The sequence below is a fragment of the Pecten maximus genome, chromosome 10 (assembly GCF_902652985.1).
Source record: "Pecten maximus chromosome 10, xPecMax1.1, whole genome shotgun sequence".
NCBI lineage: Eukaryota > Metazoa > Mollusca > Bivalvia > Pectinida > Pectinidae > Pecten > Pecten maximus.
In genome coordinates this window covers 33,534,152-33,552,529 of record NC_047024.1, presented here as the reverse complement: position 1 = coordinate 33,552,529, position 18,378 = coordinate 33,534,152, and the positions used below count along the sequence as shown (strand labels likewise).

The following is an 18,378-nucleotide window of genomic DNA, read 5'->3' as shown; positions in this document are numbered from 1 at the left end:
ATGGATGTATAAGGAATCCTTAAGACTGATGATACCAAAGGAAGGACTGATCGGAGGAGTCATCATGGATGAAATGGCCATACAGACAGACCTGCAAATTACCAAAAGTGGAGATTTAGTGGAACTAGTAGGATTTTCTGACCTTGGGGAAGAGGGATATTTGTGTGAAAATTTGCGTTCTGGAAAAAATGACAAAAAATTAGGGTCACATGTTTTGCAATTACTGTTTCTAGGAATGACAGGATTTAGATTCCCTTTCGCCCATTTCATATCGACCAACATACATGCTACAGAACTGTATAGTTTATTTTGGCAAGCAATCGATGAACTTCAAATGTATGGCTTTTCTGTAGCCTACACTTGTATGGATGGGGCATCCTCGAATAGGTCATTCATGCACATCAACCTGGGAAAAGAACTAGATGGAAAAGTCAGCACCGGAGTCCATGCAGCTATGATAAGGATGTCATATTTATGATGGACTATTCACACAGTGTGAAAAAAATTAGAAATAATATACTTAGGAGTGGCATTTCGAAACACTGTACAAGAAACCTCACTCTACCAGGTGATGATCAACTACAAATTCAATGGCAGATGTGGGTGGACTGCTTTAAATGGGATCAAGGAAATGGTTTGGCCTTACATCGCAAGTTAACAACAGAACATATATTCCCCAGTGCTCAGTCTAAAATGAGGAATCATCTGGCAGAAGAAGTGTTAAACGAGGATATGCTTCATTTGATATTGGAGTATCAAGGCCACCTAGGAGATAAAGGATCTGTCCTCAACGGTGTTGTTCAGCTGCTCAATGTCACATCCAAACTCATTCAGATATTCAGGGACAGCCGTCCAATTAAAACATTGGACGATGGCAGGCTCAACCAGCTTCAACACATTCATAACTGGTTCATGGATTGGAAATCAGAGGTTGAGAGCATGAACATTACTAAGGCTGAGAAGACAAGTAAGCTAATGTCATATCAATGCCATCAGGATCTGCAGGTATGCATTTTGGGCTTTTTAGAACTCTGCCGATATCTTCTGACATCTTCACCACCGGTTTTTGTCACACCTGCACTCATCAACTCAGATGTCATTGAAAATATTTTTAATCAACAACGTGCAACATATAACGGTGCCAATACAAATCCAAACGGGCTGGAATATTGCCGAAATATCAACAGTGTACTATTAGGACAAAATATTGTGTCAACCAAAGCTAATGCAGGGAAGTGCAAGTCGGCAGCCCAGCCATTTGCATATCAAACCAACAAACCACTGAGAGTGAAGAAGAGGAAACCAGTGATCCAACATTATTGTGTGGTATAATAGAGGTCAAATTACTGAGAATTTAGGTAGGTCATACAACACAGATTACCAATATTAAGACATGACATTAAAACATTTTAATTGATCTAAGAGGCCTACTAACTGTGACCTACCGTAACAACTAGATGGTATATACCTATTAATTTGAATACTATTCTATAAGTACTTCAGATTAAACAGAATCTACAGCGAATACATTTTGTGTAAAATCAGATGGAGTAAAACTTGTTAGTGAATGTGAATAGAATTAAATCTAAACAACATTGTGGTATAGAGCTTATTACACATTTCACAAATGTACTTGCTTTAGGATGGTTTGATGATGTAACATTAAAAGGATCTGTATTTATAATAAGCCCAACATTCCTGTAGTGTTATACCTTTTATGATTGCAACAAGAAAGATCCTCTGAAATTGGTGTTGATGGCTGATCAATCCAATCTTGAATAGAAGATGGTGGGGGTATGCACAGGTTTGGAGAGAAGTTGATGACACGAAGTCCCATTGTGGTCTTTGCTCTTCCTATTGCCACTGCAATTTGGCCTGGCTTGAATACCCCACTGCAGTCAACCTCGACCCTGCATACACATATTCACAAGCAATTAATATTTTGTCTGTGTGTGCGTGTCATAATTTATCTTCAAAATACCTATTATTTGGCAAAGCAACTGTAGATGAAAACATATGTGCATGCGGTCATGGTTGATGTGTTCAATTTCCTTAAACTATTACATGTCATTGTCAATTATCACAGTATTCCTACACAACTTTTTTAGAAAACAAGATTAATCAATCCACTAACAGTCCCCTAAGATATTGTGAATGAAGAGATTTTCTTTGATCAAATGTATAAATATATGTCACAGTGACCTAATTTTTGTCACTTTACACAACCTTACTATGACTCGAGGATGGCAGAAACAGTGAAGGTAGTTGGGCCCTGACAAGCCTAATTGAAATTCGGTGATGGAGGTCAACAGTCAAAATGTAGGTCACAGTTACTTTCTTATGGTACATGAGTCATGACATACCATTTTTGTGGGCCAACGGCCAAGTTGTAATGTTATGGATACAAAGAGAGTGATTTATTTGAGTTATTGTAAAATTTGATCATGAATAACACAATATTTGGAAATAAATTGGGTATTCAAGTTATGCAAGTTCAGTTTAACAAGTTTCCAATTTATTTATACAAGATATAATTACATGAAGGTATTGTTATGTAAAATGCTATGTATAATTCACATGAAATCACACTTAACCAGACAAACATGTACATCTGCCTTGAACTTTATTCATTACCTATCTAAGGTCATGCCTTGTGCTTTATGAATGGTGATGGCATATGCCAACTTCAGTGGTATCTGGTCTCTAGTTGCAATATTTCTCTGATCCCGTGGGTTGAAAACTGAAAATGAAAAAAAAAAAAAATTTGTTCAATGTAAAAGACAAAGTCATGTTGTGTATGCTTCAACACTAGATTTTACACAGCAAATTAAAGCTGAACAATCCAAAGTGAACCTGCTATGACCAAACTATGATATGCATGCATATGCAGTAGTGACAAGAACCTGGTATATAGATAAAATGGTATGGTTTTAGGTCAAATGCAAAAATGTAGGTGACAGTGACCTACTTCCGTTACATGACACATTGACTCACTGAAGCAAAACTTACCTCTGATCCTTTATAATCATTTATATTATAGATAAATAGCTCAAGACCCTCACAAATTCTTAACAATTTATAAGTTAATAAACACTGAGAAAAGATAAAAAAAAATATATATATTTATATGATGCATCACTGACTATATGCAGCAATGAATGAATTCTTTGTAAAACAATTAAGTGTTATAGCATTAGGCAATTTTTCTTTCAAAACATTACGTGTATATATATAATACTTTTTAAAAAAACATTTGCATCAATATTTATTTTGCGTTAAAGTTGACTAAATAATGTATGTCTGCATTGTGTGTACCAGTATGTAGCCATGTTAAGGTTTACACAAGTTAAAGTTTAAAAAAAAATTGTACTCCATTTACTGAGAATCCTTTGGAGGCGGGGACATGTTTTAACAACACTACAATAGGCTATCCGTGGGCTACAGTAGTCTTAACACACCATAACACAGTAGGCCTATACCGGGGCGTACAGTAGTCTTAACACACCATAACACAGTAGGCCTATACCGGGGCGACAGTAGTCTTAACACACCATAACACAGTAGGCCTATACCGGGCGTACAGTAGTCTCTTAACACACCATAACACAGTAGGCCTATACCGGCGCTGTAGCTTAACCTACAGTAGGTACGGCTATCAACTTACCACTATAACACAGTAGGCCTATACCGGGGTGACAGTAGTCTTAACACACCATAACACAGTAGGCCTATACCGGGGCGCATAGTAGTCTTAACACACCATAACACAGTAGGCCTATACCGGGGTGACAGTAGTCTTAACACACCATAACACAGTAGGCCTATACCGGGGCGTACAGTAGTCTTAACACTATAACACAATAGGCCTATACCGGGGTGCACAGTAGTCTTAACGCCGTTTAAACATAGTAAGGTTACACTTGCTCCTATTGTAGTCTGAACCCTACTTTCAGTAGGGATATATTGGGTCGTACAGGAGTGTCGTGCAGTAGGGTTGTACTGGGTGGTGCAGTATGGTTATACTGGGTCATGATTCAAGTTTGGTTTGGTTTGGTTTATTTTGTTTACGTCCTAATAACAGCTAAGGTCATTTAAGGACGGCCTCCCGTGCGTGCGACATGCATGCGTGTGGTGAGTGCGTATGTGTGTTTTCGGAGGCTGCGGTATGTTCGTGTTAAGTCTCCTTGTGATAGGCCGGAACTTTTGCCGATTTATAGTGCTACCTCACTGAAGCATACTGCCGAAGACACCCAGCAGTACATCCCACCCGGTCACATTATACTGACAACGGGCGAACCAGTCGTCCCACTCCTTGTATGCTGAGCGCTAAGCAGGAGAAGCAACTACCATTTTTAAAGACTCTGGTATGTCTCGGCCAGGGGACAGAACCCAAAGCCTTCCTCACAGGGGCGAACGCTCAACTAAAGGTCAAAAGTGAGGCAGTGTCCAGGGAGACTTTAGGAAGAAGAAAGTTGTTAAGAAAGACGAGAAAAGATAAGATCCCAAATTTAGTCGCCTCTTACGATCGTGCAATGGGGGCAGCAGGTACAATTCTTCTGCCCTACCTGCAGGGCAGTCATGATTCAAGTTATACTGGGTTGTGCAGTAGGGTTATACTGGGTTGTGCAGTAGGGTTATACTGGGTCGTGCAGTCAAGTTATACTGGGTCGTGCAGTAGGGTTATACTGGGTCGTGCAGTCAAGTTATACTGGGTCGTGCAGTCAACTTATACTGGGTCGTGCAGTCAACTTATACTGGGTCGTGCAGTAGGGTTATACTGGGTCGTGCAGTAGGGTTATACTGGGTTGTGCAGTAGGGTTATACTGGGTCGTGCAGTAGGGTTATACTGGGTCGTGCAGTCAAGTTATACTGGGTTGTGCAGTAGGGTTATACTGGGTCGTGCAGTAGGGTTATACTGGGTCGTGCAGTCAAGTTATACTGGGTCGTGCAGTAGGGTTATACTGGGTCGTGCAGTCAAGTTATACTGGGTCGTGCAGTCAAGTTATACTGGGTCGTGCAGTAGGGTTATACTGGGTCGTGCAGTCAAGTTATACTGGGTCGTGCAGTCAAGTTATACTGGGTCGTGCAGTAGGGTTATACTGGGTCGTGCAGTCAAGTTATACTGGGTCGTGCAGTCAAGTTATACTGGGTCGTGCAGTAGGGTTATACTGGGTCGTGCAGTCAAGTTATACTTGGTCGTGCAGTAGGGTTATACTGGGTCGTGCAGTAGGGTTATACTGGGTCGTGCAGTAGGGTTATACTGGGTCGTGCAGTCAAGTTATACTTGGTCGTGCAGTAGGGTTATACTGGGTCGTGCAGTCAAGTTATACTGGGTCGTGCAGTCAAGTTATACTGGGTCGTGCAGTAGGGTTATACTGGGTCGTGCAGTCAAGTTATACTTGGTCGTGCAGTAGGGTTATACTGGGTCGTGCAGTAGGGTTATACTGGGTCGTGCAGTAGGGTTATACTGGGTCGTGCAGTAGGGTTATACTGGGTCGTGCAGTCAAGTTATACTGGGTCGTGCAGTAGGGTTATACTGGGTCGTGCAGTCAAGTTATACTGGGTCGTGCAGTCAAGTTATACTGGGTCGTGCAGTCAAGTTATACTGGGTCGTGCAGTCAAGTTATACTGGGTCGTGCAGTAGGGTTATACTGGGTCGTGCAGTCAAGTTATACTTGGTCGTGCAGTAGGGTTATACTGGGTCGTGCAGTAGGGTTATACTGGGTCGTGCAGTAGGGTTATACTGGGTCGTGCAGTCAAGTTATACTTGGTCGTGCAGTAGGGTTATACTGGGTCGTGCAGTCAAGTTATACTGGGTCGTGCAGTCAAGTTATACTGGGTCGTGCAGTAGGGTTATACTGGGTCGTGCAGTCAAGTTATACTGGGTCGTGCAGTCAAGTTATACTGGGTCGTGCAGTAGGGTTATACTGGGTCGTGCAGTCAAGTTATACTTGGTCGTGCAGTAGGGTTATACTGGGTCGTGCAGTAGGGTTATACTGGGTCGTGCAGTAGGGTTATACTGGGTCGTGCAGTCAAGTTATACTGGGTCGTGCAGTAGGGTTATACTGGGTCGTGCAGTCAAGTTATACTTGGTCGTGCAGTCAAGTTATACTGGGTCGTGCAGTAGGGTTATACTGGGTCGTGCAGTCAAGTTATACTTGGTCGTGCAGTAGGGTTATACTGGGTCGTGCAGTAGGGTTATACTGGGTCGTGCAGTAGGGTTATACTGGGTCGTGCAGTCAAGTTATACTTGGTCGTGCAGTAGGGTTATACTGGGTCGTGCAGTCAAGTTATACTGGGTCGTGCAGTCAAGTTATACTGGGTCGTGCAGTCAAGTTATACTGGGTCGTGCAGTCAAGTTATACTTGGTCGTGCAGTAGGGTTATACTGGGTCGTGCAGTAGGGTTATACTGGGTCGTGCAGTAGGGTTATACTGGGTCGTGCAGTCAAGTTATACTTGGTCGTGCAGTAGGGTTATACTGGGTCGTGCAGTCAAGTTATACTGGGTCGTGCAGTCAAGTTATACTGGGTCGTGCAGTCAAGTTATACTGGGTCGTGCAGTCAAGTTATACTTGGTCGTGCAGTAGGGTTATACTGGGTCGTGCAGTAGGGTTATACTGGGTCGTGCAGTAGGGTTATACTGGGTCGTGCAGTCAAGTTATACTTGGTCGTGCAGTAGGGTTATACTGGGTCGTGCAGTCAAGTTATACTGGGTCGTGCAGTCAAGTTATACTGGGTCGTGCAGTAGGGTTATACTGGGTCGTGCAGTCAAGTTATACTTGGTCGTGCAGTAGGGTTATACTGGGTCGTGCAGTAGGGTTATACTGGGTCGTGCAGTAGGGTTATACTGGGTCGTGCAGTAGGGTTATACTGGGTCGTGCAGTCAAGTTATACTGGGTCGTGCAGTAGGGTTATACTGGGTCGTGCAGTCAAGTTATACTGGGTCGTGCAGTCAAGTTATACTGGGTCGTGCAGTCAAGTTATACTGGGTCGTGCAGTCAAGTTATACTAGGTCGTGCAGTAGGGTTATACTGGGTCGTGCAGTAGGGTTATACTGGGTCGTGCAGTAGGGTTATACTGGGTCGTGCAGTAGGGTTATACTGGGTCGTGCAGTCAAGTTATACTGGGTCGTGCAGTCAAGTTATACTGGGTCGTGCAGTCAAGTTATACTGGGTCGTGCAGTCAAGTTATACTAGGTCGTGCAGTAGGGTTATACTGGGTTGTGCAGTAGGGTTATACTGGGTCGTGCAGTAGGGTTATACTGGGTCGTGCAGTCAAGTTATACTGGGTTGTGCAGTAGGGTTATACTGGGTCGTGCAGTAGGGTTATACTGGGTCGTGCAGTCAAGTTATACTGGGTTGTGCAGTCAAGTTATACTGGGTCGTGCAGTAGGGTTATACTGGGTCGTGCAGTCAAGTTATACTGGGTTGTGCAGTAGGGTTATACTGGGTCGTGCAGTAGGGTTATACTGGGTCGTGCAGTCAAGTTATACTGGGTTGTGCAGTCAAGTTATACTGGGTCGTGCAGTAGGGTTATACTGGGTCGTGCAGTAGGGTTATACTGGGTCGTGCAGTCAAGTTATACTGGGTTGTGCAGTAGGGTTATACTGGGTCGTGCAGTAGGGTTATACTGGGTCGTGCAGTCAAGTTATACTGGGTTGTGCAGTCAAGTTATACTGGGTCGTGCAGTAGGGTTATACTGGGTCGTGCAGTCAAGTTATACTGGGTCGTGCAGTCAAGTTATACTGGGTCGTGCAGTCAAGTTATACTGGGTCGTGCAGTAGGGTTATACTGGGTCGTGCAGTCAAGTTATACTGGGTCCTGCAGTAGGGTTATACTGGGTCGTGCAGTAGTCCTATCTCTCTAATAAATACAGTACAGGTAGCTTAGGTCGTATATTAGTGTATTAGTCGTATCGCCCTATCAATGAAGTAATGTTATTGTTACCCTTGCAGTATATCGGATAGATGTATGACACTTGTATTATATTTCAAGGTTAACAAATGCCTTGTTAGGCGGTGTCATGTAAATGAACCGACTAGTCACGTGCAGGATACTGTACAACCTCCTGGATACAGTACAATCAACTCCAATCGTCTGACACTATTTTATCATAGACTTGAAGGTATGCGTAGACATGTGCCTTGTTCAGAGGCGGCTTACAAAGGAAAAGATTGGATACTATGCAGGATACTATGCAGGATACTATTTACATACCTTTACAAGACATGTGATTAAACAATTATCGGTTGCTAAAGTAATAGGCATTAAATAAAGTGGTCCCTTTCTTTATCGGCAGATGTATTTAATTACTGTGTCATTTCTGTCTAATAAACGAGCTAAACTAGTTTGCTGAATAATAATAATAATAATGGGGACATAATATGGGATGTAAATGACATTTATTTACACTAATCAATAAAAATATTCCGTCAGAACGATTACTTAATACATTCAAATGATAATATTGGAAAAGTTAAGATATGTTAAATAAAGATTAGGTAAACTTAGGCAGTCTATATTAAATTACCACTTAACGATCGGATCATGAATTCACTACTAACGTTTATAATGAGTGTGTCAAGTAGACTAATCGCTGTGTCAACAAGGTAAGGTTATACCAGGTCGTACAGCAGTCTCACCGCCCATAACACTTTAACGTTATACTACAACCATAAACACCTAACGCAGGCATCTTTCACAATTAGGGGATGGAGGGGGGGGGTACTTTAATGACAATAGCTGTTTACAGGGTGTTGAACCACACTAACCAAACCAAACTATTATACTTGGTTGTAGAACTTAACGTTGAGTGTACCAATATATATATTGACATTTTTATATGTATCATTTGTTTGATGTCGTTCGTATTTTGCCAATTTTACTCGTAATTTTACCATTTTCTGGCCCCAATGACCTTAAAGTTAAGAATATATAACTAACTCCGATAATGGTCCGTGCATCTTTCTCGCATTTCATATTTAAGTTTAATTTGGTCGGTTGTTGTCACGGTTGTGCTCTTAAATCTTTCCTTTCTGTTCTGTTCTGTCTTTCTGTGCTTTGTATTCCTTTGTAGGTGTCATATTGACACTCGTTCTCATTGTCTATTGCGAGGACGTTAAACCAAGCCAATTCTTCAATTGTTGATTTCCCGTAAAGTAGTTCAGATACAAAACAAATCGTGTGTATAGAAGTCAGCATTTATATTGCAGTTGATCATATAAACTGCAGAATTATAAACAATTATACTTCATACTTTCGAAATAAAATGAAACAATTAATTTGAACACCTGTGCACTCCATGTTTATACAATACTTTGATGACATGTGTAACAGGCGGCTTAATTAAGATATCAACATGTCCTTTTGCTCGCATCTTTGGCTGAATATTGATCGTTTAGATAATGTTATTAAAAAATCAAGAAATATTAACCATCGAAAAAGTGTGAATAAGATATAAAAGAGGACATTTTGTTACATTGTGGAACTTTCATCACCAATGATACGCCACAGCAGTAATCATGTGACTAGTTCAATTGGTGTGACCTTCTGCGACGAAGTTCCCGACGGACGCACAATCGCTTGGCTATATCAGTTGATACTCGCGTTTTCGAGGGAGTGGGCACGAGACAGTCTTCTCCTGCGGTCGCACCCGTCCTTCATTAACAAGCATCACGGTGGCTGACCCTAGAACTATAACATATACGTGATAACTGAGATGGGTGACATTACTGTGATGCATTGGGCGATAGTGATTTACGGAGTATTTTCCCAGCACGTGCTTCATACTAGAGCACAGACAAGGTGAGAGCATTCCTCTGATATCGATTAATTTATATTGATACTGATTATGTTATATAGCCAGGCGTATTGTTGACGGTTTCCTCAATTAGATGTTTTCCTTTAATGACGAGTAGGATACTTAGGACGCATATTACGTGTAATGTAAATTTGTTTGGTAAATAATGAGACAAGGGGATAAAAACAGTTAATATTTGACAAAGGGGTTAACATTTAGTTAGTATTTGACAAAGGGGTTAACATGTTTAGTTAGTATTTGAAAAAGGGGTTAACATGTTTAGTTAATATTTGACAAAGGTGTTAACATAGTTGATGAATACTTGGCATTGGGGAGGGAGGCATGGGCCATGTCAAATATTTTGTGTCTCAGTGTTAATCATGCTTGATCGGAATAGTTTGGTACACTGTTTGTCTGAACTCGCCATAAGAGAAGACCTACGGTTAGAATGGTTACGTTTTCACCTTTTATGTCAAAAAACATTGTATAAAGTCCTACTAACTAACTGTATCAAAACTTCTCATAATTTATTTCCACTGTCTGCTATTACAATATCCCTCGTCCTAATTGTCGTGGTTTTTGCCCTTATAATATAGACTGTTTATTGGCTCCGATATCACTTACGACACCAGTCTGATAATGTAAACCCTGGGTGACATAATAAAAACGGTAGGATTCTAACTGAGATCCTTAATGTGTTTAGACAATAAAATGGCATATGAACCTAATCTGCCCTGGAAGTAGGACTACGAAGAATTGGACCTGCTGCCCATAATATATGTTTCGTAAGAGGCGAATTGATTAGGACTTTATCTCTAACTTCTTTTTGATGTCTCATTTGACACTGCCTTACGTTTGGCCTTTAGATGATCGTTCACCCCTGTGAGGAAGGCTTGGTGTCCCTTCCTCTGTCCGAGACACATCACAGTCTGTAAAATTGGAAGTTTGATGTGAACGGGTGGAGTGTCCTGCTGAGTGTTTTCGGCAGTGTGCATCAGTGAGGTAGAACTATAACCTTGACATCAGTTCCATGGTATTGCAAAGAGACAAACAGGAACACCCCGCAGCCTCCAAAAAAAACCATCTCACTACACCCATGTATCTCGCAAAAGAAAGGTCGTCCTACAGAACCATTAATACAGGACGTTAAACAAAACCAGCCATCGATACAACAGTTTAGTGTTGTTTATTTCTTTCACCAATGCTTAAAACAGTAACAGTGCAGCATTATAATTGTATTACTATGTTCATTTTGCGTTAACTGATGGCTATATACACAAAATGTAGTATTAAAAAAGATGTGAAATAACAGTATAATTATGTATTTGACTGTTGATTAAATTAATACAAAAACTAACTTTTCTAAAACGTATGTCTACTAGTTCTATTACATTACACGCATGCATTTTACAAAGATGGAAAACCGTCCTTAAATGACCATAGCTGTTGATAGGACGATACAATACAAAACCAAACCTATTGAGGAAGACTAGGCAAAACAAATCAATTTGAAATAGAACTTGCTGATCCCTGCATAACGCTCAGCACTTAAAAAGATGCACGAATAAACCCAACTGTGACATTCCGGGAAAAATGTTGTGAACATGTGCATTGACATGACATTTCAATAAAATAACATAATTGTGTGGAATGAGGGGGAAAACACCAAACAATAACAAATAGTAGCGAAAGCAAATAATTTCCCTGTCAAACAAAACCATCAAACATAACATAGCACACGGTATTTTATTATATAATATATTAGGGTTCCTGAGAGCTTTTTACGACGAAAACTACATACTTTTAAGTGATGCGCCGTTAAGAATCCATTAATAACTAACTACATATATATTTAACATACATAAGTATTATCTAACGCTTTTCGCTCTGAAAATAATTAATACACGTGACCCATTGCCATTTCAAACAGTTCATTGTATGGTATATAAATATCTAGGCAAATAAAATTGTGTATAACCTAAAAAAAACAACATTGCCATCATCGTTATAATTGCATGTAGAGGATGTCAAACATATATACAAGTGGTTACTGAATATCTGGGTCTTATTATTTACAACGCATACTTATCGAAAAGTGCGTCTACATCTTCTTCCTATCGGCCTCCCGTACACCGAAGTAGATATCATATTTCCTACAAACCACACGTCTCTTTAGACTTGCTCTCAATCTATCTACGAAGATTTGTGTATAGCACCCTAAATCTTGAAAATGTTTTAATAACATTGCGCATTATGTGGTTGTTCCAGTCACATGTGAATTATCAACACTAATTTAGCGTATTGGTTTTTATCATATATTGTAATTGAATTATAATTGCTTACTTAGTGGAACGTGATGACCAGCCTCACTAAATTGAATGCGATGAACCATTTACTGTTTAACACCATTTTGGATTGCATTGATATACAGGGGAAAGTTTCTCTAACAGGATGACATGTTTAAAACCTCTTTTCAAAACTGTTAACATTTTCAAGATTTTGAACTATCTAAAAGCTGTCGGTCTGTACCACAAGATATGAGTAACCATAGCCACAGTTTTCATTTGAAAATCTTCAAGTGAATGTACCAGTATATTTTTACATTTTAAAGACATTTCGATTGTTTGATGTTGTTTCACCCTGTAGGGTTGAGGATGGTTTTGTCTTTGTCTCCTGTCCAGGGGGGCATTGGAAAACCCAAAAATGAGGTATAAATCACTGCATGATGATCGCAGAAGGCGACTTAAACTGAGCTCACTGAGAAATCGGAGACTCAACCATTTACTGTTTTACATATCATGATAAAGTGTACAGAATTTAAACAATTACCCGACAGATTTTATCTCTTCAATGTAAACTCTATTATTAACAGTGTTGACCTTAATGACTACCCACTATCGATGGGTCGTAAAGCAATACAAAATGAATAATAAAATAACTAACACTTAACGCATTCATCCCATTGCATGATCGTAAGAGGCGACTAAATTTGGGATATTATCTTTCCTCTTCTTTCTGAACAACTTTCTTCTTCCTAATGTCTCCCTTGACAATGCCTCACTTTTGGCCTTTAGTTGAGCGTTCGCCGCTATGAGGAACGCTTTGGGTTCTGTCCCCTAGCCGAGACATACCAGAGTCTTTAAAAATGGTAGTTGCTACTCCTGCTTAGCACTCGTGCAGCATATTAGGAGTGGAACAATTGGTTCGCCCGTTGTCAGTATAATGTGACCGGGTGGGGTGTGCTGCTGGGTGTCTTCGGCAGTATGCTTCAGTGAGGTAGCACTATAAAGTTCCGGCATATCACAAGGAGACTTTACACACAAACATAACACACATACGCACTCGCCACACACATGCATGTCGCACGCACGGGAGGCCGTCCTTAAATGACCTTAGCTGTTAATAGGACGTTAAACAAAATAAACCAAACCAAAATCTTGCACCCAGGGAAGACCTTAAATGATCATAGCCGTTGTTAGAACGTTAAACAATATTAAACCTGATTTGAAGAAAGAGTGGTCGGTTTTGTCTAAGCAGTTTTCATTCTCCTTGTACCGTAATGGGATATTGACGATCCTTTGTGAATTCATTCATATAATTAAGTAGGTTCTCTCCATATTGAGAATGCTACATTAGTGACTAAAACCTATCCCTTGACACGGGAAATAGAAGTTTAGAAGAAAGAAAAAAATGTCGATCTAAATGTAGTCGGGACGATCAGAATTCTCGCATCTTACCTGCATTGTCACTTTTAAAGGATAATGGTTAGATAACAATTTAATAATAATACGTCAACATGAAAGTGGATACCTAAAACTTGGCTGATGATTGAACACGCTCTGGACATGGATTCGCAAAACTCAGGATGTACATAAACGTAAGAAGTAATGCCTTTAACTCATCTTTACATATAGTCAGTAGGGAACGCGTGACTAAACGCAATAAATAGGTTAGACCACCTGCCTCATAAATATATAAAAAGATAGATCTACAAATACAATTTATTTTATCTTAGTGAAATATGCATTTTATTATTCAATTATTGATGTAGATATATAAGCATATATAAGCCTATATGTTATATAGGCAGTCGATAGGCCTTTCCAAGCTTTCTCATTCCAGACTGGGCTTATTATCTTTTCTCTCCTATCTGTATATAACGCAATATGGTCACATGAGTTTATCCCTAAATATACTGTAATGTTATGCGATATCGTGCACATGTTGCAATTGTTAAACAGGTCCAGGTAGGTCAGTCGTCTTGTCGACCAAGGATCATTCAGGTACATTCCTATTTCGAAAACATTGCACTTATTTGCATGTACTTGCATTCTTATCGTTGACGCTTTGAACTCGTTCACTTAATCTAGGCGTGTTTCGAACCATTCGTCCGGAAGATTGGCGGATTGGCTTTTGTAGAATCCATACAAGCTAATAGAATCTTGATTTCTTAGTCCATTGTCAAATGTGTATTTACGTATTCCTATCCTATTCTATGCGTCGTTGATACAGAATACATCCGGTCGGAGTAGGTCGGAGTAGTTTCTCCGATTTATTTTCATTTATGTTTAGGAGACACTTGATACCCCAAAATGTTACCCTGTGGGTGCGCCATCAGATTTATATCTGGGGACCCCATTGCCGGATTCGTAACTGGCAACTTAATTTGGGATTTTACTTTTTCTCTTCTTTCTCAACAATTCTATTACTCCTAATGTATCTCTTTATACTGCCGTACCTTTGGCCTTAAGCTGTTGAAAGGACCTTCCGAAACTACAAACCAAACCCATACCCTCAAGAATGTAGACCCTACATGTGTCTTATACCAGTATTTTAAAGTCCCAAGCTGATCTGCTGTTCCCATTTTCCACTTTCTTACTTGTCTGTGTTCTACTGATGCGTTTTGTTTTCCAGTCTTGATGTCTCTTTGACCGACGTCAGGCCCTTGATGTTACGAGGATGTTGAACCCCGTTAAACCCATACAAACCTGTTTAATTCCTCAAAATGTCATACCACATTTTGCAGTACTAACAATATTACGTTTGAAGGTTTCGGATGTGTAGTTCTGATGTCTAGATTATGAATTTAGGACTGAGTGTGTTACGGATATTAAATTTAAATATCGGTGTCGTGTTGCCATTTTATATGGTGAAGATCATTTTTTCACTTTCATCTGTGTTCCATCAGATCAGTAATGCATGATTTATTGCACTAGAATTGAATTATTTGTCTTTTCTCTATAATTTTTGTATATCATAATAAATTCAAGATAAGTAACATCTGCTTGCACTATTTATTGTTTTTTTCTGTTTGAAACCTCTATCTAGTCGTGTAACATCGGTTTATGAATATGCAACAGTCACTTCAAACGCAATAATTTGATCACAACACGGAGGTTATGTTTTTTTTTATTAGATTAGTCACATTATATAACCAATTCGGTTTGTAGCAGAACTATCGTGGGTAAACGGTTTTCCAAACTATGCCACGAAACTTGTCTTGTAGAGATGAACTGAACACACAAATGAAGGTCATTTCTGCGATATTCAAATGCAGAGGTCATCTGTTCGAGTCCATGTTTCGTTTCCTTTCGTAGAGATCAAAGATACTATAGTGAAGTTATTTGATATCAAATATTTTCTGTTATTCATAGGCAGTAAAACTATAGATATAATTATCATATTGAATGTATTATAGTGTATTGATCTCAACAACATGTTCAGGACTACATAACCAGAGTGATTGCTTACACGGGAACAAGACATCTAACTTACCATTAGTAGCTTAAGGAATCGTTCACTTGTCTAGACAAAACTTTCAACTTAGCTAAATAGTTGACTTGAATTTCTATAGGTTTTATATGCCTTGAATATAAATTGATGCAGAATGTCTAGTCTAGTCGCACATACGTAAGTGTTAATTGTTACCAGGAAGCCCCTTAGCTAAAAACACTTTCTTAAACAGGGTTCACAAAAGACGACAATGCAGAGAGCTCATTTTGGCCAATTTATATCTAGAATTTCCACATTCTACTTTTTTTTCTAAACAGCATATTTCTTCCTGTAGTGAATGTCACTTGTTAGATATCCGGTAAGGACAACTTTATAACTTTTCGGTTTATCACGGCCTTGTTAGGTGTCGCGCGACTGTGGTATTTTAATGTAATGGTACTCTGTAAGCTGCCCTCAGTGGCATTTCATTGTAATGGTCCTCTGTAAGCTGCCATAAGTGGCATTTCATTATAATGGTACTCTATAAGCTGCCATCAGTGGCATTTCATTGTAATGGTCCTCTGTAAGCTGCCATAAGTGGCATTTCATTATAATGGTATTCTATAAGCTGCCATCAGTGGCATTTCATTGTAATGGCCCTCTGTAGGCTGCCATAAGTGGTATCATCCTTTGCGGACATCGTCCTTAAAAATATTATTCTCTTGATAGCCCGTAAATCAATATACATCCAAACCCAATAAGGTTTACATACGTCTAAAATTTCTTGTACTTCATTTGATATCTATGATTTTTCTTTCCATTAAACGGCCATATTCAGATTTTAAGTCACTGATAACGAAAATGATTAAATGGAACTAACAAGTACATTTATTACATCAATTTACTGTTTATTAGTATATTTAATAAACTGCTCCATACACTCAACCGTATGCTGTAAATCATTTTATGATCGAGTGCTCTGATTTAAAACAGACTCATGGGACCTTTTTTAACGTTTTGTGTATGAAATGCTTATTCGATACAATTTCTACATCGCTTATATTTGATTATAGACAGCAATAGAAATATACAGTCAAATATAATGTGTTTTATAACCAGTTAATATCAATGATTTTTGAATTAGTTTTATCTTTTAACGTTTTAGTTAGAGTTTTAATGTGTTTTCTTTCTGTGGATGTCTTGTTTATATGATGTTGTTGGTCCTATATGACTCAAACTGACGATTGGCCGAAAAACAATGAAATAAAATACATTAAAACGAAACGATAGCCTCTTGGCGGTAAATTGGTAGATGATTTGCCTTTTAATATCTAAAAACAGATTAATTCACATATTAGAAAATAATATATGAACCAATATAAACTAGATTGTGACGGTCTCCTTGTCCGAATCACAACGAGAATAAACTTCCAAAAACGAAACTTCTTCCAGTGAACATATCGGTAACACTTTTTGTGTTGTATGACCATATAAATATATTACTATTTCGGCTCCAATGGTCGGCAGCGTCGTACAATAGTTTTCCGTGTCGTAGCGTAGGATGCTTTCCTATTGGACACGCACCCTTGGAATTGATGCATAAAATAAATTCTCATGGTTGTTTTAGTTTTCTAAATAAAATATTGCCATAGGGTATCTGAAGGTCAAAAGGTTAAGGTTAGAAGAGGTTCATTCTGTCTTGCATTACAAAAAGTTTTTTCGTGGGGTTGCTTTACAGGTGCGAACGTCAAACTGTAGTGTCACTGGCATTATAAGTAGAACATAGGGTATCAAAATAGCCATCACACATTTGTTTTTTTCTGGAAGTACTTGCTTAGAATTTCATTTATGTCTGAATACCAAACATTATGTCTAGGTCATCGTTATTATCAATATAAACTAGTACCTACACCAACCTTTGAGTTCCCTTCGGCTACTCACGATCAAACTTCGTCAGTGTCCCTTCCTGAATAATTACATATTACATGAAACAGGTTAACAAGCAAAAAAAGGCTGTCGTTCCCAGATATCCATAACGGCGTGTTAATCCATTACGAGTAACACTTGCAGAGGAAATTGTTTGACTTTGATGTCTGATAATATGCAATTTCCTGGATATAGAACGTAAAGTAGTTTGTCATTAATTGCCAATCATTGCAAATAGTGGCACACTACATTATATAAGGTTCGGTAGTTATAGTTGAATAGAATAACGATCTGTTTGTATTGATTGATGGCATCATCGAGTAAACGGCTCGACTGAGAAGCATACAATTTAATCAAACATGCAAGTTGAGACATTAAGCATTAAGATATTATCTTGTCGTTTATCAATTTTTATGACAATACTGAGCCTTCAAAAGAAATTTGACATAAAAGCTTAAATGTGACATTCTTTGGGGAATGTGACAAATTGCCATACCATCCGATATTGAGATAGGGTCAGTCTAATTAGAAATAAATGTTCATCATCACTCCGCGATTCTGATCAAAATAATAATGTTAAGTTTTACAGTCAATGTACGTCAAACTGTACTCACTCAACATCCTTGTGGGCTGCATTTGCCGATTTATTAAGTCAAAATGTCATCGTCGCCTAAAGGAGACGTATTTTAAAGTAATTTTCTTTTTTTTACCCGTCATTCACCATTAAATCTTAATATTATTTAGCGGAATGAACGGAGATAAAAACTGATTTTTATATTATGATCGACTTGCGGGGTGCACCCGATAATTCGGAAGACAAAGCACTAAACCCCACAGGTCCACATTGGTCGTTCTTCCTGTTGTCTCGCTGTCAAGTCATCATTTGTCTGGTTGTCGCTGAAGTATGCAGTCAATCCAGTTGTCCTACTATCTACCGCTGCC

The 18,378-nt window shown here is 39.1% G+C and overlaps 1 protein-coding gene across 1 annotated transcript in view; it reads left to right on the top strand.

Moving 5' to 3' along the window:
- Positions 1–9,630: 9,630 nt before the first annotated feature.
- The window catches only part of LOC117335978 (glycine receptor subunit alphaZ1-like), a 46,366-nt gene continuing 37,618 nt past the window's right edge, over positions 9,631–18,378 (top strand). The window contains exon 1 of the mRNA XM_033896279.1: positions 9,631–9,803. Coding sequence (XP_033752170.1) covers positions 9,718–9,803 — 86 coding nt within the window. The 5' untranslated portion in view covers positions 9,631–9,717. The remainder of the gene's footprint in view (positions 9,804–18,378) is intronic.